The sequence below is a fragment of the Maylandia zebra genome, linkage group LG11 (genome assembly GCF_041146795.1).
Source record: "Maylandia zebra isolate NMK-2024a linkage group LG11, Mzebra_GT3a, whole genome shotgun sequence".
Lineage (NCBI taxonomy): Eukaryota > Metazoa > Chordata > Actinopteri > Cichliformes > Cichlidae > Maylandia > Maylandia zebra.
Window position 1 is genome coordinate 25,655,200 of NC_135177.1, and position 19,049 is coordinate 25,674,248.

The 19,049-nt window shown below is 39.3% G+C and overlaps 2 protein-coding genes across 2 annotated transcripts; both read left to right on the plus strand.

Moving 5' to 3' along the window:
- The first annotated feature begins 5,224 nt into the window (after positions 1-5,224).
- On the plus strand, positions 5,225-7,519 carry LOC111501006 (C-X-C chemokine receptor type 3). Its single transcript, XM_023153833.3, has 2 exons — positions 5,225-5,457; positions 5,754-7,519. Exons 1-2 carry the CDS (start codon positions 5,350-5,352, stop codon positions 6,504-6,506), a joined length of 861 nt encoding a protein of 286 aa, XP_023009601.3. The 5' UTR covers positions 5,225-5,349; the 3' UTR covers positions 6,507-7,519.
- A 2,850-nt stretch (positions 7,520-10,369) lies between these two features.
- LOC105940902 (C-X-C chemokine receptor type 3) lies at positions 10,370-16,515 on the plus strand. The gene is made up of 3 exons (XM_014410596.4): positions 10,370-10,513; positions 11,194-11,547; positions 13,668-16,515. Exons 2-3 carry the CDS (start codon positions 11,197-11,199, stop codon positions 14,415-14,417), a joined length of 1,101 nt encoding a protein of 366 aa, XP_014266082.2. The 5' UTR covers positions 10,370-10,513; positions 11,194-11,196; the 3' UTR covers positions 14,418-16,515.
- The last annotated feature ends 2,534 nt before the right edge of the window (positions 16,516-19,049 follow it).

Sequence of the window (19,049 nt, forward strand, 5' to 3'; positions counted from 1 at the left end):
TTCGATAGAATTTGGAAACAGAGTTTCAGAGGAGACAGACCCACCAAGAGAAGATCACTCACCTGCCCCACTGACAAAAGCCTGACGTATGCTAAATTACACAAGAACTGGACTGAAAATCAGTGGCAATAGGTCATATTGAGTAGGGAATCCAAATTTTAAAACTGTGGTTCAAATTACCATAAAGTAGCACAGTCCAGCTTTCAGGTAAGATGAAGCACATTTACTATCATATCACTCAGATTTGTTTTTCAAAATCAATGCCTTTTGAAATTTCCAATGTGAAAGCCTTCAAAAGTCTTCAGGTCTTTGAGTGTGGAAGAACTGCAATATTTACTGACTTTTATAAAGTATTTTAAACTTCTGTTAAAATACTTTATAAATGTTTTATTTGCAGCAAGGTAAGTCTTTTTGCAGTCTTTTTGTATCCGTTTGGATTCCTATGCGTGCACATTTACTGGAAACAGTTGCCCTGAACACTTCTGATTTTATAGAACCTTTGATAATTACTTCACAAAGAATAAATAGAAAACCTGTGAGACTGTTTTATAGATTATGAATGCCTATATTCTACCTAATCCTGCCTCACAGTGCCATCATCAACACATTCTGTTGGGTTTATCAAGAACTCACTTGTGTCATAGGACACACAATGTGATGTCAAAATTATAAAAATTGCATATGGTTGTAGGGATGAGCAATTAATGTCCCATGGGGCTACATGAGAAAATGGGGCTGCTATGAAGAGCTGCTTGAGTAAGCTGAACTCTGTTCTGCGCATTATTAAATTTATCCTTTATAAGTTTATTCGTGTGGCCTTGCACAGCAGTTATGTAACACTTGGGGGAAATCAATTGCTGAGCCCTGTTGGCACTGCAGAAGTTACATTTTTACGTTTATATTTTACAGGCAATTATTGTATTTCTTGGATTATAAGGCGCACTTAACCCGTTTAATCCCAAATTTTTCACTGCAAAATAATAAATTTTGTAAACGTAATAGGGGGTTAAAATGGCAACAATTGTTGCCTGTGGGATTAAATGGGTTAAAATCCTTTAATTTTCTCAAAAATGACAGCGCACCTTATAATCTGGTGCGCCTTATATGAATTAATTCTGGTTAACGTGTTATCCGTGGATATCTGCATTTTAGCATTCCTCTTTCAGATGCTGCCTTTAGTAGTCACCACAGCAGAACATTTCCCTCCAGCTCACCCTGTCCTCTGCATCCTCCTCCGTCACACCAGGCCTCTGCATGTCCTTCTCACTACATCTATGAACCCCACATTTCTCTTTTCCTCCTGCCTGACAGCTCCATATTCACCATTGTTTGTCTAATACATCCACTGTCCTCCCCCTTTGTGGACCTTAGTTTGCCCACTGGTGTGCAGTCATGTTGGAACAGGAAGGGGCCATCTCCAAATTATTCCCAGAAGGTTGGGAGCAGGAAATTGTCAAAATGTCTTTGGATGCTGAATTATTAAGATTTCCTTTCACTCGACTTAAGTGGCTGAGCCCTGAAAAACAGCTCCACACCATAATCCTCCCTTTACCTAACTTTACACTTGGCACAACACAATCAGACAAGTACCACTGTCCTGGCAACCGCCAAATACATCCATTGGATTGCCAGGTGGAGAAGCGTGATTTATGATTCCAGAAAAGACATCCCCACTGCTCTAGAGTCCAGCGGTGGTGTGCTTTACTGTACTTTGCGTTCACTTTGCCTATGCTGAGTGTGTGAAGAGTTTTTAAAAAAAATTAATTATAAGAATTTTGTAGCAAGAAAAATCTAAGGGTGTTTTTTTTAAGAAGTTTTCTAGGAAAAAGGGTGTAGCCATGGGTAGGATCAACATCCTCAGGAAATCCTGTTATTTTCAAAAGCAGTCTGGATGTTTACATATTAACAAATCCAACTTAATACACTTGGGTTACCACATAAGACAGATGGAGACATGTAGCATTCCTATTCAAACGATCACTTTCAGTCAGAAATCTCTGTAACTGTAACATTAAATTCTGTACCAATGACTTCCTGACTATGTTGTTTTCTGCTGACTCTGAGTTTGGTATTTATATTTCTTAATTTCTTGTTTTAGTATGTTAGGTCCATGTCCTCTTTCCATGTCACTGACATCTATCTTTGTGTGGACCTCTGCTCTTTTCTACAGTGTCTTTTTTCATGCCACTCTTCCATAAAAGCCAGATTTGTAGAGTGCATGAACAGAGTGCTCCCGCCATGAATAATTGTCCTGTGAACAGATTCTCCCACTGCTCAGGTGGATCTCTGCAGCTCCTCCACAGTCACCATGCTTCTTGACTTGTTCTCTTCGCCCTCCTGGCTGCCAAATTAGGTTGACAACCATGTGTCGGCAGGTTTGGAGATGTGTCACACTCTTCTTCAGATTAATAAAACAGTACTCAGTAAAATTTGGGATATGTTTCCATAACCTAACTCTGTTTTAAACTTTTCCACAACTTCATCTCTGTCCTGTCTGGTGCTTTCCTTGATCTTCACGATGCTGTTTGTTCACCAGTGATCTCTAACAAACCTCTGAGGGCTTCAAAGAGCAGCTGTACTTAAGCTGACATTAAAGTTCACACAAGTGGACTCTTATTTACTAATTACATGACTTCTGAAGGCAATTGGTAGCACTGGATTTTATTAAGGGATATTGGAATAAAGGGGGTATAAATAGTTTTTTAAGAAGCTGCTTACTCACCATTTCTTCTGCTTTCCATGTTTTCCTTGCTTGTTTGTTTGTTTCTCACTTTGAAACTCACTAGAATTGTACAAACTCTGTTTTTGCCTTGTATGCTGTATTTACATTGACATGTCTGCACAGGATTCAATTTATCGCTGTTTACCTTTACTTCAGCTCCTACATTGGTCTTTGACTGTGAACTTAATGTAATTAGGTTTACTTAAACAGCATCTTGCACCCCACTTGAAAAGGGATTGAGTGGAGTCAGGATTCTGCTTCAGTTTTAGGTTTGTCAGTCCTGACCCGCCTCCCCATCTCACAATTTTACAATATCAACAGCTCCCTCTAGTGTTAGCGGCTCTTATTGTAGTGCTTTGTCAGTTTTGTGCCCCTCAGTTTGCCAGGTACAGGTTGTTAGAAAGAAGCAACACTGAAGTGGGTTAACAATAAAGACATAGGTCTCAGAGACTGAGCCTGTATAGAGCCCTCTCTTTTTTCAGATTATCTTTAGTGTTTTTAGTTGAAGCTGTTGCAGCAAGATCTTTTCAGTGAAGCAGTGAAGTTGTTTTTGACTTTAAGTTAAGTTTGATTAAGATTAAGTTTGACTGTGCTCCAGTATTTCCGGTTGAATCCAGATCCTTGGCTGAACATGCAGAACAGGGTCATTGTATTTAATGGGACGATAGCAACATCCTCTGAGCATTAAGACACTCATAGGAAGACGAGGGGATAGCACAATATTTTATCTATAAAAATTAATTTAGTCTTTAAGATTGAAAGTAAAATCCTCGTCTAGGGGTCCTTTTGAAAGTATTATAAAATCAAGGCTATAGCCTCGTGTGGGAGAAAACCTGTTTTGGTTTTGTTTGGTTTTTTGTTTTCAAAAACAGCCTGGATGTCTAAACGGGAACAAACTTAACTTAGTTAACCTGGTTCGACACATAACTGGATGAATATAGCATTCCTACTCAAGGAACGGCTTTCAGTCAGTCAGAATTCTCTGTAAAAGCACCTGAAGCATGAAGTTTTTAACTGCTGTTCAAGTTAACTACTTAACTTGAACATTAAAAATTCTTCTGCAGCCCCCACCTCCTCCTTTGTTTTACTTCATCAATTTCTACTATGGATTTTGAGTTATGTTTTTCATTATGTTCATCTGTAGATATTGTCAAAGGTTTGTGTTTTATGCTTGTGTTTTCTTTTCTTGGTAAATTTAACATTATTTTCACCACAAAGATGATGACAAATCATTTTTCTGCCAACTCATGTCATCTTACCTCTATTACAACACTTTCCAGAAATCAGAAATATTATAACCTGCCAACAAATGCAGGTGTGAGCCCGAAATAGACAAAATTATTTTTGTCCTATCACGTTCAACTACTGATGCACTAGGAAGTACAGAAAACAACAAAATAAACGGTGCTTATTGCAGATTATCTCTAATACAAGCATACTTTGTATGTGTGGATGTTAATGTTTTTCTCTTCATGTCCATTTACATGCTATTTATTACAGCCATCCTCAGATAACAAGGGAGTTGCAAGTTTCTATGTTTGCTTGAGGCTCCCTGTCAAGCTTAATGGAAGAGTAATTGCCAAAAACCACTGATTGCTAAAATGTAAAAACACACAGCTGGGAAATAATGAACAGAAAGTTTTGGAAACACCGGGTTAATCTTGTGTTTAATAACTGCATTATTTTTTATCTAAAACATTGATGTAGTGCCATGGTCCTTGGTCTTTGACCCAGTGTTTCGAGTTTGTTTTTCTTTGTCCTTAGTTAAGAGTAGTCTTATTTAAGATTTCCTGTGTTTTCCCAGGCTAATTCCTCTCTCCTTTTTTATTTCATGTGTTTTTAAGCTCTCGGATTTCCATAGTACTTGGTTGGTTTTACTTCTGTCTCCCATGCTCTGCTCTAGTCCTGCTGCCAAACAACTGCATATTACATAAAGAAAACAAAGGATAACACAATGGAGAGCTGAAACTAAAATAAAATAAAGCTTCACTTTCTGTTTTGGACCTTGTTAGAAATTCCAGAATTTTGTGTCACTATGGCAATTTCTGACATAAAATAATGAATTACATGAATGACAAATAACAAATATTAATAATTGGCAATGAAGTGGCAATTTTGAGAAGAAGTTAAAGTGGTTATAACTCTTTCTGTGCCTGAGGGGCTTTAAGCTACCAATCTGCAAATGGGGTGTGTCTGTGTTAGGGGTTTCCTATGGGGAGATTTCAGCGAACTGGCTTCACTTTCTCATATACAGCTTCTGAGGCACTGATGTATTTTTGTTTGTTCTGTTTTTGTCTCCACAGTATATGGACATGGCACAGCTGCATGTGGATACTGGCGGAATCTTAAAGGAGTCGGATGACTATTTGGAATATGGCAGGAACAACACCCGTGATTATGATTACGATGCAGCAAATACAGTGAATAACACTACAGTGTTTACAGTGTTTAACAGCACAGTGGATAATGTTCCTGTGGAAAGAGGCAGTGAGGCAGTGTGGGTCCCTGCTCTGTATGCTGTAGTGTTTTTTGTTGGAATCCTGGGAAATATTATTCTCCTGAGAGTTCTGGTTCAAAAAAGGAGACAGTGGAGCCTATCGGACACCTTTATTCTCCACCTGAGTTTTATGGACATCCTCCTCCTGTTGATGCTGCCCTTCTGGGCTGCACAGACAACTCAGCTTTGTGACTCGTTTTGGGGGATTTTCAGCCGGGTCTTTGGGGTCGTTTTCAAGGTAAAAACCAGATGTTATGTGAAACAGAGACTGAAAGTGAAAACAAGACATTTTCAGTGAAGCTGTGAGAAAGCTGAACAGAGTCATTGTATTCAACAGTATGATAGTGACATCCACTGAGTATGAACAGAGTCATTGTACTCAATAGACAGTGAGTATTTAACATTTTCAAAGAGAACACGCTTAGAACAGCAGTTTAGAGTAGGACAGAAGTGAAAGGGAAGAAATGAAGTGTAATTTTTATAGATGTTAGAGGTTTGTGTCTTACGCTAAAAGTTCTCCCTGTCTTCTTCTAGCTCAACTACTACTGTGGGATCTTTCTGCTGGTTTGCATCAGTCTTCAAAACTACCTCTCTGTCATCCATGGCATCCAGTTATATTCCCACGGGAGGCACTGGTTAGTTCATATCAGCTGCCTGTCAGTCTGGCTTATCTCTGTCCTCCTCACTGCACCTGACTGGATTTTCCTGGTGGGTAAAAATAATTACACAGAAGTTAATACTTGTGTTAATATCTACCCTCAATCTGGAACTGACTGGCAGTTGTGGTCACGCCTGCTCCACCACATATTTGGCTTGGTGCTACCTGGACTCATGTTGATGATCTTTTGCTCACATATGCTACGGCGGCAGTGCAGCTGTAATGGCCTCCCAATCCCGAGAAATGTCACCGTCATCCTGTCTCTGGTGGTCGTATTCTGTCTGTGTTGGATGCCGTACAACTTCATACTTGTTTTGGACACTCTCCAGAACAGACTTCGGGATCCTCCTAATGATTCACAGGAAGGTTCTGAAAGTTCACTAAAAACCCTTCTCACGGTCACCTCTGCGTTAGGCTGCCTTCACGCCAGCCTGAGGCCTCTGCTGTATCTCGGCCTGTGTGGAAACTTCAGGCAACACTTACTGGCCATGCTGAGATGTAGTAAAACTGAACCAAAAGGCTCACTCTGGGATCTTGGTGTAGACCAGAGACAGCAGCCTGATCACGGTCAGGATCAACAGGAAGAGCTGGAACGGATGATGGCTGTAGAGAATCTGTTAGCTTGTTGAAGATGAACAGACATAAATACCCTCTTGTGACTCAGATGTGAGCAAAATATTGTTACACTCCTGACTATGGATTGACAATTAATGAATTAACACTTTAATGGCCACACCAAGAAAAACCATTGAAACTGTTTTTCTTTGTATTTTTTATTCCTTTGACCAAGAATAACAATAATTCAAACTGAATTTAAATAGACGCCTCTCCCAAATGGTTACCTCTAATCAACATAATCGATGTAACACATACTCACCCTATCTATGTTTTCATCTTCTTTTACTTTTCCTTTCAGCTGGGTCGCCAGAGCAGATTATCTGCTTTCATTTTCACCTATCCTCAGCATCCATCACTGTCACACCAACCCTCTTCATCGTCTTTTTCACTATATCCGTAAATCTCTTCTGTGGATTGCTCCTGATTGGCATCTCCACATTCAGCATCCTTTGTCCACTATATCTCCAATCTCTCCTCTGCATATGTCCAAAGCATGTCAGCCATGTCTCTCTAACTTTGTCTACAAACTGTTGAACCTGGGCCATCCCTCTGATGTACTCATTTCTAGTCTTGTTCACTCGAATGAAAATAGGAACATCTCCAGCTCCTTTCCTTTAGTCAGTGCTGCGGAGTAGCCTTCAGACTGAAAGTAAAATCACCATAAAGGAACATTTTGACTTATTTAATTGTTAATTTGTTATTTTAATTTTATTTTTGCTTTTAAGATTTTTGCTTAAAATGTGTGTTTATGTCTAAAACATTTTTTATAATGTTCCACATGTTCTTTATACAGCTAAAACTTTTACATCAGCAAAAGTGCCATTTATTATTCCCTCATCAACAATATACAGTATTTCCAAACTATGTACATTATTTTCCACCAATTATCCATATAGTTGAATTTTTTTAAGAGTTGGTTTTAAATGTGGCAATTTTAAGAAGTGTTTGAACATGCTAAATGAACTGTGTAAATCTCTGTAGATTGTAAATTTAAAACTTTCTTAAAAACTCTTTAAGAAATTTTGTGAGGAAAAAACTGCAATGAATTTAATTATTTCATTAATTAGCAAAAATGTATTTATCTCTTAAAATTGAAAGTAAAAATCCTCATTTAAGAGTGCTTTGGGATCCACATCGTCTGGAAATCCTGCTATTTCCAAAAGCAGCATGGATACAAACTCGGTGTAATACACTTGAGTCCCCGAATAAAACAGATGGAGTTGTATACCAGTCTTATTTAAAGGACTGCTTTTATTCAGTCACAGTTCTGTGTAACAGAAAGCATTACAACATTAAAACATTCAATTTTGTACCAGTCACTAGGAAACTGTTACTTACTCTGTACTCTAACTTTGTACTGTCCACTTTCTGCTGTAGCAAAACAAATTTCCCACACGTGGGACTAATAAAGGTTATCTTATCTTATCTTACTCTCATACTGATCAGTTGGCCAAACAATAATCAAGCCTGAAAGTTACAGTGTCTTGAAAAAGTATTCATACTCTTTGAACTTTTCCACATTTTCTCACATTACAATCACAAACCAAAATGTATTTTATTCAGATTTTATCTAATAGACCAACATAAAGTGGTGCAAAATTATGAAGTGGGAGTAAAATGATACATGGTGTTAAACATTTTTTACAAATTTGAAACACGTGGCATGTATTTGTATTCAGTCCCCTGAATCAATACTTTATCAAACCACCTTTACAGCTGCAAGTCTTTTCAGGTATGTCTCTACAGACTATATTTTTTGCTCATTCCTTTTTTCCAAAATAGCTTCAGTTCGGTCAGACTGCATGGAGAGCCTCTGTTAACGGCAATTTTCTAGTCTCACCAGAGATTCACAATAATAATTACATCTGGACCCCTGTTTGAGTCATAATCCTTTTGCAGCCTTGAACAGGTTGAACATCATGTGGCTGCCACCACCATGTTTGATGGTGGGGATGGGGTGCAGTGTTAGTTTTCCACCACACAGCATTTTGCAAGTAGGCATGTCAAGCCTGTCAGTTTAGGTGGATGAGCATGCCTTGGTAGTTTGCAGTTGTGCCACACTCTTTCCATTTTCAGATGAGGCATTAAACATTGCTTTGTGAGATGTTCAGAGTTTGGGAAATGTTTCTATAACCTATCCCTGCTTTAAACTTTTTCATAACTTCATCCCCGTCCTGTCTGGTGCATCCCTTAATCTTCATGATGCTTTTTATTCACTGATGATCACCAACAAATCTCTGAGACCTTCACAGAACACCTGTATTTAAAGTGAGATTAAAGTTCCTACACTCTTTTCATTGATTACAAAACTCCTGAAGGCAAGGATTTTATTAAGCAGTAACAGCATAACGGGGATATGAATGCTTTTTTATACCACTGCTTAGTCACCATTTGTTCTGCTTTCCTTGTTTTTACTTTTTGTTCTTAAATGTTTGTGCTGTTGATGTTGTTGTATAGATGTTTTTAATTATGTTTGTTTACATTCTTTGCCAGGTTTGAGTTTTAGGCTTTATGTTTTATCTTTATGCATGTAATAATAAGGCTCTCTTTTTTCAAATCTAAGAATTTTTTTCACTGCAAAGATAATTAAAGACTAATTTTTCTGTCAAAAGAAGAAAATTGAGCAAACCAGTAGACAGGCTTCAAGTTGCAACTGAAACCTGGAGACCAGTAGACCTCATCAACGAAATTTACCGGCTGTAAGATGTTTTAAATGGCTTGTTTCTAAAGCTCTTTGCGCATCAAGTAAAGTAATTTAATTAAATACTTTTGGTCCTGTGGGTGTATTGTAATATTGGACACAGAATTTCTGATTATAATTAAAAATATTGCTCTGGTCTCGGTGTGTCCCTAAAAAGCCTGAAGAAAGTGTACAAGAGAAGGCCTAAAAAAAATCTAAATCAAATGAATATTATCCATGGAATTATATTTGTCATGATTTTTTTTTTTTTTTACGCCAGTGAAATTATTTCTGTTCTCGGCCGCAATTTAATTCCTCACGTGTAACTCAGTTTCCGCAGTACCCTGAAGTGGCCATTAAAGTGACCAATCACATTAGGACCCCGTCCTCCTTTGGGCTTCGCGTCCACACAGTCAAAAGTTGTTTTTTCGCGAAAGCAGGATTTCTCGCAGAGAGCTATGCGAAAGCATAAAACTGGCGTAGCGCATGCAAATCAGACAGTCTCCCGTGCGCAATGGCTTCTTTCTGCACGTGGCTGCTGAGTACTAAACGTTAAATTTACACGCAAGGGATTTAATTGCACCCGTGAAATGAAATTATTTGCTTGGTTTATTTGTTTTGGGATAAATATAATTCCATAGAAGGTCTGGAGAGAGAAACAACAGTGAATATCTACAGCCACCTGTAACATATATTTATCATATTGGTACATCAAACAGCTAGACAAATGATACGTGATATGGGAGAAAATCCGCAACGGATATCCATCATGTAATGTATTTTGTTGTTTTACTGTAGCTTTGTGTGACATATAGTGTTGTGGAAAAGTCTTCAACCACATCTCATTTCGTATATTTTGCTGCCAGGGAGCAACAGAATTGTGTTTTTTGAAATGTTCTTATCTCTTAGTTCTCGCATTTTGCAACATATTTCTCTTTGTATCGATCAAAGTTTGTCTTTGAAACTTTTTTCAAAGGAATGCATTTTTTTTAAATTCAATTAATCCAAATTTGACAATCTTGATTAAAATTCAATTCCTGGAACGGGTGAAGTCAAGTGGCTGTTAAAACGACTGTGCCCTTGCCCTGCATCCCATCTCACAAAGTCATGTTGTCAACAGCTCCCTCTAGTGTTAGAAGCTCTTTATGTGCGGTTTTGACGGTTTTTTTGCCCTGCATTCTACGTCAACCCAGGCAAAGCGAGAAACATCCGACCAGTACTGATCCTTTAACACTGGTTTACTTGGAGTTGAAGCGGTAGGACATACTGAGGTCCTGCTTTTAGTATCATACGCGCAGAAAGCTTCTCAAACTCTGCAGCTGAAGCTCTTTATGTGAAGTAAGTGCATTTGTTTGCATATATCAGCCCTCCTACAATATGTCTTTTAACATTATGAACATTTTACTGGCAGCCATAGAAGTTACTGATAATTCTGTCTACTTTCTGTTTGCAATAACTGTGTGCGCAAGCTTAGCTGGTTTTGTAGAAGCTTTATTTTAACAACGGTAAAAAGGAAAGCTGGGAGGCAGTTTTATAGATTAAAAATGTGTGTGTGTGTTTGTGTGTGTGTGTGTGTGTGTGTGTGTGAGAGAGAGAGAGAGAGAGAGAGAGAGAGAGAGAGAGAGAGAGTGTGAGAGTGTGAGAGACTAAGGAGAACTGTACTTTCTGTCTATGTCAGCCGCACAATTGCTAAATCACAACATGTGAGTTGTTGTATGTTTTGCATTCACTATAAGCTGGGCTTACCAAAGGGAAACGGAGTACTGTACTTTCCTTTTATGTCCACTCCACGATTGCTACATCACACCATATGAGTTGTGATGTGTTTGTGTATGTGTTATAAAGGCTCATCTGGGCTTCCCAAAGGGAAATGTCAGGGAACTGCCTTCACTTTTACCCAGAGAGAAAGAAAGAGAGAGGAATCTATTTTGACATAGAGCTTCTGAGGCACTGCAGCACTTTTGTCTTCTCTCTGTGTTTCAACACATGTGTTTTAACTTTTTGTTTTGGTTCAACAGAACATGAATATGAGTACAGATGATCTGGATGTGTACAGTGGAATTGACTATGACCCTAACATCACCTACGACTATCCAGGGGATGAGTCTTTTGTGAAAAGAGGCAGTGAGGCAGTGTGGGTCCCTGCTCTGTACTCCATAGTGTTTTTTGTTGGAATCCTGGGAAATATTATTCTCCTGACAGTTCTGGTTCAAAAGAGGAGACTGTGGCGCATATCGGACACCTTTATTCTCCACCTGAGTATCGCGGACATCCTCCTCCTGTTAATGCTGCCCTTCTGGGCTGCACAGACAACTGAGCTTTGTGAGTGGTTTTGGGGGATTTTCAGCTGGGTCTTTGGGGTCGTTTTCAAGGTAAGGACCAGATGTTGTGTGGAACAGATAAAGACTGAAAGTGAAAGTAATACATTTTCTGTGAAGCTGTGAGAAAGTTGTTTTGGCTTGGATTATATTTGGCTGCACTCTGTCATTTCCTGCTCTTTTGCAGATTCTTGGCAGAACATGCAGAACAGAATCATTATACTCAACAGGATGACACGTGACATCCTCTGAGTACTTAAAACATGTTTAAGATGAGAACAAGATTAGATACAGAGGTTTAGAGTAGGACAGAAGTGAAAGTGAATTAGAATTAGAATTAGAATTAGAATTCAACTTTATTGTCATTGCACATGCACAGGTACAGGGCAACGAAATGCAGTTTGCATCCATCCAGAAGTGCTTTAGTGATATAGGTATATTACAATATATATTAGCAATAGTATAGATATGTAAGTATATTACAGAAATGGGTCTATTATGGTATGTTATAATGTACACGGTATGAAGTATGTTGTGAATATTCTATAACTAAGTATGTACAGGCTGTAGTGAGTACAAGCTATGTGCAGGCTATGAACAGGATATAAATATGAAAAACTATACAGAATATGAAATAAATAACTTTACAGAAATCTGAGATATACAGCTATACAGAAATGGGAACTATGCAAGTTGTAAACAGTTGTAGGATTAAAGATTATTGAATGTACAGAATGATTATTTACACAGAGCTATACAGTAGTGCAGTTAAGATAAGTGAGGGTGTAGATAGTTTCTACAGAGGCTATATAAAGTGCTAGTGGTTGTGAGTGGTGGTTCACTCCATGTTATTATTATTGTGTTTGAGGGTACAGTTGTCCATTGTGGGGGTGTGTATGTTCAGTCCATGAGTTTAACGTGGGTCAGATGTCAGGAGGCAGAGTTCAGGAGTCTGACAGCTGTGGGGAAGAAGCTGTTCCGGTACCTGGTGGTCTTAGTCCGGAGGCTCCTGTGGCGCCTCCCAGAGGGCAGGAGGGTGAAGAGTCCATGTGATGGGTGACTGGGGTCTTTGATGATTTTCCCAGCCCTTTTCAGACACCGCTTCCTGTAGATATCTTTTATGGCAGGAAGTGGTGCTCCGGCGATGCGCTGGGCAGTTTTCACGACCCTCTGCAACGCCTTCCGGTCCGAGGCAGAGCAGTTCCCGTACCAGACTGTTATACAGTTGGTCAGGATGCTCTCGATGGTGCAACGATAGAAGTTCACCAGGATGTCTGAGGACAGGTGGTTCTTCCTCAGAGTCCTCAAGAAGAAGAGGCGCTGGTGAGCCTTCTTGACCAGCTTGGAGCAGTTGGTCGTCCAGGTGAGATCCTCGGAGATGTGGACTCCCAGGAACTTGAAGCTGCTCACACGCTCCACAGCCGTCCCCTTAATGTGGATGGGTGGATGTGGGTCAGCATTCCTCCTGTAGTCCACGATGAGCTCCTTGGTCTTCTCGGTGTTAAGCAGCAGGTTGTTTGTGTCGCACCACTCAGCCAGACGATCCACCTCCTCCCTGTAGGCGGCCTCATCGTTGTCACTGATGAGACCAATCACCGTGGTGTCATCTGCAAACTTAATGATGGTGTTGGAACCATCAGCAGGTCTGCAGTCGTGGGTGAAGAGGGAGTAGAGGAAAGGGCTCATCACACAGCCTTGTGGTACACCGGTGTTCATTGTGATGGTAGATGAGCAGTGGTTATCCAGCCGGACATGTTGGGGGCGGTTGGTCAGGAAGTCCAGTAACCATTTGCAGATGAGGGAACTGATGCCCAGGTCTGTCAGTTTCCTGATGAGTTGTGAGGGGTGGATTGTATTGAACGCTGAACTGAAGTCTATAAACAGCATTCTGGCGTAGGTGTTGTTGTTGTCCAGGTGTGAGAGGACAGAGTGCAGTGCGATGGAGACTGCATCCTCTGTGCTCCTGTTCTGGCGGTATGCGAATTGGTGGGGGTCCAGGGTGGGGGGGAGACAGGATTTGAAGTGTGCTAGGACCAGCTGCTCTAAGCACTTAGTGATGATGGGGGTGAGTGCTACTGGGCGGTAGTCATTGAGGCAAGATGGAGTCGAGTGTAATTTTTATAGATGTTAGAGGTTTGTGTCTTACACTAAAAGTTCTCCCTGTCTTCTTCTAGCTCAACTACTACTGTGGGGTCCTTCTGCTGGTTTGCATCAGTCTTCAAAACTATCTGTCATCCATCCGTGGAATCCAGTTATATTCCCACGGGAGGCACTGGTTAGTTCACATCAGCTGCCTGTTAGTCTGGCTTATCTCTGTCCTCCTCACTGCACCTGACTGGATTTTCCTGGTGGGTAAAAATAATTACACAGAAGATAATACTTGTGTTAATATCTACCCTCAATCTGGAACTGACTGGCAGTTGTGGTCACGCCTGCTCCACCACATATTTGGCTTGGTGGTACCTGCATTCATGCTGATGATCTTCTCACATATGCTATGGCGGCAGTGCAGCTCTAATGGGGCCCGAATCCAGAGAAATGTCACCGTCATCCTGTCTCTGGTGGTCGTATTCTGTCTGTGTTGGATGCCGTACAACTTCATACTTGTTTTGGACACTCTCCAGAACAGACTTCAGAAACATCCTAACAATTCACATGAAAGTTCTGAAAGTTCACTAAAAACCCTTCTCACGGTCACCTCTGCGTTAGGCTGCCTTCACGCCAGCCTGAGGCCTCTGCTGTATCTCGGCCTGTGTGGAAACTTCAGGCAACACTTACTGGCCATGCTGAGATGTAGTAAAACTGAACCAAAAGGCTCACTCTGGGATCTTGGTGTAGACCAGAGACAGCAGCCTGACCACGGTCAGGATCAACAGCAAGAGCTGAAACAGGTGACGGTTGTAGAGAATCCGTTAGCTTATTGAAGATGAAAAGAGAAATATGCTCTCTTCTGACTCAGATGTGAGCAGCATGTTGTTTCACTCCTGAGAGGATATGAATTCAATCTCATGTCAACGCATGGAGGACTTTATTCTGTGTAACTGACAAGTAGATATTTATCTACAAAAACTACTTTCACATTTCACTATAATGCTAAGGTTTTGGAGATCCATCACGGTGACTCATACTAATCCAAAAGCACAAAATGTAGCTCTTTCTTATTATTTTAAATAAAAATATATAGTTTTTTTTTAATCAATAGTGAAATATCTGTGCTGTTAGTGAACTGATTTTAACACATTTATCATTAAGCTAACGCTGTAATCATTGAAAGTTGATATACTGCAAACTGTTATCTGTGATAGTATTACTGACTTCTTACATTAAACAACACATAAACACTTTTTGTAACTTTATTGCCATAAACATAGTTTCATGTTTCTTTTTATGTCATTGGTGGGCAACTCCAGGCGTCGAGGGCCGGTGTCCTGCAGGTTTTAGATATCATCCAGGGTCAACACACCTGAAATTAATGATTAGTTCATTACCAGGCCTGTGGAGAATTTAGCCATTTAAATCAGCTGTGTTGGATCAAGGACACATCTTAAACCTGCAGGACACCAGCCCCTCGAAGCCTGGAGTTGCCCATCCCTGTGCTCTGTTTTGACTCTGCTTGAAACGGTGAAGATGTCAATTACTTTTTATTCAGCAACATTATTTATTTACATTGTTTTTTTGCACCCAAACACACACAAATACTTTGGAACAGCCTTTTAACTAAAAGTAAACTTAGCATTTAAAACCATATTTACTCATTTAAATGTTAATTTTACATTTTTATCAGATTTTGTTTTTGTTTTTGCTGAAGTTTATACAAGATGTGTGTTTTATATTTAAAACTGCATTGTTTTTATGATGTTACAGATGTGTCAACAAACGTTTTTCACTTTTTTCAAACTGCTAAATTTGTTAATACAGCTCATCAGAATTTAACAATTAAAAAATCACTAACATGCACCATAAACACTTTTTAGATCAGCATCAATGCTTTTTCAATAAGGAGAGATCACTTGTAAGGATTAAGCATGATTTATTGAGATGGAGAAAATAATGTATTTGGTGATTAGAGTCCAATGACTCATCATGGCAGAACCGAATCCCAGTGATTGAGTTTTTAACAGGATCCCCTCAGAGTCTAGACACTGGTGGAGGTGGTGAAGATGAAAACTGAGGGTTGAGTAGAGCTCTGGCTAAGGTGTCTGAGGTGTAGCTGGGGAGGAGGTGAGTTGCATAAAAGAGAGTCTGAAAGGGAGAATGATGGAGTGGACAGATTTAAACCGAAGCAGAGGCTGATTGGCTCAAAGAAGGCGAGTGCGAAGATGATTGGACTAGAATAATGATGTCACTTGTGAGATTAGCAGTGTGGAAAAGCAGTAGACACACCCAGGAAAGCAGGCAAGTGTGTGATTACAGATCTTCTGTATTGAATTTACACATAAGCTTTATTACTACAGCCCTAATGGTCTTCATTATCACCAGCAATACACAGCATTTCCAGAATACATGCATTTGTTATTATGCCACAAATTAAATAGAAAAGCTTTTACAGCTTTCAGCCCTGCAGCCTGTGTTTTTCAATTTTCATATTCATAAAAAACCCTAAAAATCTCTGGGAGATTAATAAAATAGAACTGTGCATATGTGCTTATTTACTACGCTGAGAGCTAAGGAGAAAAAACTGATCATGGTTAAAATACAGAATTCAGCTACTTGGTGAATACTTTGACCCAGGATGAGTGAATACAGATCTTCGTTATTGAACTTGCACATAAGCTTCATTTGTATAAACTAGTGACAGAGGAAAAAGTGGCCATAATTTCACCACACGTCATTTACTTTCTTGCAGTATGCACTGTAAAAAAAAATCTCTCTGCATGACTTATATACCTCTAATATATCTTCTGCAGATTTGTTTTGTTGTTGTTTCCATATATACCAAAATGTAGCAAATATCCATATTGCTTTTTTATCCATAGTTATTTTGTCGTAGTTTGTTTTAAATAAAGCATTTTTGAAGCACAATGGAGACATGTTAAAATGAACTGCGCATAGTAAATTTGAATTTTGAAAGATGTTTTCACTTTTACGATGCTGACTGTATGAAGAGTTTTTTTTAAGACAAAATTTAATTATATGAAAAATAAGCATTTTGTCTATGAAAATGAATTTAGCCTTTAGTATTGTAAGTAAAATCCTCACCTGATGACTATAAAGGGTATAGTCCAGGGTGGGATCGACATCCCCTGGAAATCCTGTTATTTTTAAAAGGATGTCTAAAAATGAACAGACCTTAACTGAACTCACCTAAATAACACAAGTGGAGATGTACACCTCCACTTGTGTTATTTGGAGACGTTCAAAGGATTGCTTTCAGTCACTTAGAATTACAGCAAACCCCAATTTGTACTTTTCTTCATCAGTTTCTACTCTGGATTTTGTTATATGTTTTTAATTATGTTTGTTTGTACATATTTTTACAGGTTTGAGTTTTAGGTTCGATGTCTTACATATATGTGTATTATCAAGTTATTTTTTGTAAGTTTTAGGTTGTTTTCAACAAAAAGGTGAATGAAAGCTAATTCATCTGCCGTCATTCCTCCAAATAAAGTAAATCAAACAAACTAGAGGCTTCAAACGGGACCTGAATCATGGAGTACACAGAGGAATTTACCAACTGTTCTGTGTTTTTTCAACTGTTGTGCACTGTTTTGATAGCTGTTTCCAACGCAATGGTTTTATCAGCAAGTGAGTCCAATTTCATAGAATGATCACCAAAGATTCCTTTAATTAGTCTGTTGGCTGTGTGGGTGTACTTTAATGCTGCAAACAGACTTGATTGTGCTAGGTTTATGTTACACTGCTAATAAATGCAGTGTAACATACAGAAAACAAAGTAGCCACTTCTTCTTTCAGGTTATATAACACAAAAAATATACAAACATACAATGGATGTGCTGATGTTTTTGGCTTCGTGTCCATTCATGTCCGTTTTGTAGACTTGATAAGATTTGTTTGACATCAAGGAAGGGGATGGGGGGTCAGATTGACCAGAACACAGAGACCTGGGAATGCTCAGGAGCCGATACCGGAATTCCACACCCACGAAGGCATACAGAATCAGATGCTGTGACTGAACAAGCTTTGTTGCTTGTGTCAAAATGAAATGTTTTCAGCGTGTGATATTGTACAGCTTCCAACAGAGGAAGAAAACCACAATGCCTGCCATAATAATCTTAAAAGCTTTCTGCTTTTTAAATCCCTGGGCACCACGCCACAGCTGATCCATGCTGCAGGAGTAACAGAAGATCATGATGGCCGAAGAAAGCATTTAGACCACTATTTCATAAATCAATGTGATTCAAGCGTCCAAGAATCTACTGCCTGTTGGCCAAACTTGGGATAGCTGTGAACACACTCTTCTCTACCTCGTCTTTCATCCAACACATCTTCTAAAAAATCCAGTCAGAGAAAGGAAGAAGCATCGACTGGCCTGAATGACCCAAGGCTTCTTTGGAAATACATCTAGTGTGGATGATCGACAGGTAGCAGTCAGGACTGTTTCAAACCAGGAAACTCATAATAGAAACTGATCTAAATGTACCAAGAAATAAACGCGCCCTCTGCTAAATGATACAGGTACAGATCCAGGCACTTTCAAAGCATCTTCACTCCAGCACAATACTTACTGTAAAAATTGTTCCAATGACATGTTTCCTATTGCTACCCTGCAAGTTTACTCCAGGAAACCCTCACACAGTACAGTATGCAGATGACAAGGTCATTTACCATAAAATGTCATTGACAGAAAAACACAATTATTCATTTCACTAATAAAATGTAGGAAGAAGCAGTAAGGTGTTGTTAGTGAATGGCATCTATTTTGCTGTTGTCTACTTGGGGGGAGGGGCAGCATCGGTGACAGAGATGCCATCAGGATCAAGAAACTAATCTGCAAGGCCGCAGTCATCATTGGTCTGAAATTGGAGGTGTTTGGAGTGAGGAACACGAGGTCACTGAACAAACTGCCCTCCATCATGGACAGCCCATCACAACAGCTCCACTCCTCACTTCTGAGGCAGCAGAGCTCCTTCCCCCTCAGACTGATTCAACCTCGCTGCCATAAAGAACTCTACAGGAAATCACTCCTACCGTTCTCTATGAAGCTCTTCATTCTGTGACACGTGATCACACCTGCCAGGCACAAAAGCCCAAACATATTTTATATTTTACTTTCATTCAGCTGTTCTTCTTATATTTACTGTATAAATATTTTTTATTAATGAAATTTGCACTTCTCTCTTACACTCTGTCAGTCTTACCTTCACTGTTTTTTACTAACTTAATTTTTACTGTTCTTTGGTTTTTATCTCTGTTGTAAATGTATTAATTCCTACTCTATCTCACAGTATAAGCCTGTTACCAAGAGGCACTTTTCTATAACTGTGTTGTTTATTTCTTGTGAATTGTAGACTGTACTATTTTTTACTTTTTATCATGTTGCTGTAACACAGCAAATTCCCGTGTGGGATCAAAAAAACATCTGTCTGTCTGTGCAA

What these genes read in the sequence shown, in the direction of transcription:
- LOC111501006 (XM_023153833.3), top strand. Translation starts at nt 5,350, where the DNA reads ATGGACATCCTCCTCCTGTTGATGCTGCCCTTCTGGGCTGCACAGACA. An exon ending in TCTTTGGGGTCGTTTTCAAG is followed by an intron (nt 5,458 to 5,753) that starts GTAAAAACCAGA and finishes GTCTTCTTCTAG; the next exon opens with CTCAACTACTACTGTGGGAT.
- LOC105940902 (XM_014410596.4), top strand. Translation starts at nt 11,197, where the DNA reads ATGAATATGAGTACAGATGATCTGGATGTGTACAGTGGAATTGACTAT. An exon ending in TCTTTGGGGTCGTTTTCAAG is followed by an intron (nt 11,548 to 13,667) that starts GTAAGGACCAGA and finishes GTCTTCTTCTAG; the next exon opens with CTCAACTACTACTGTGGGGT.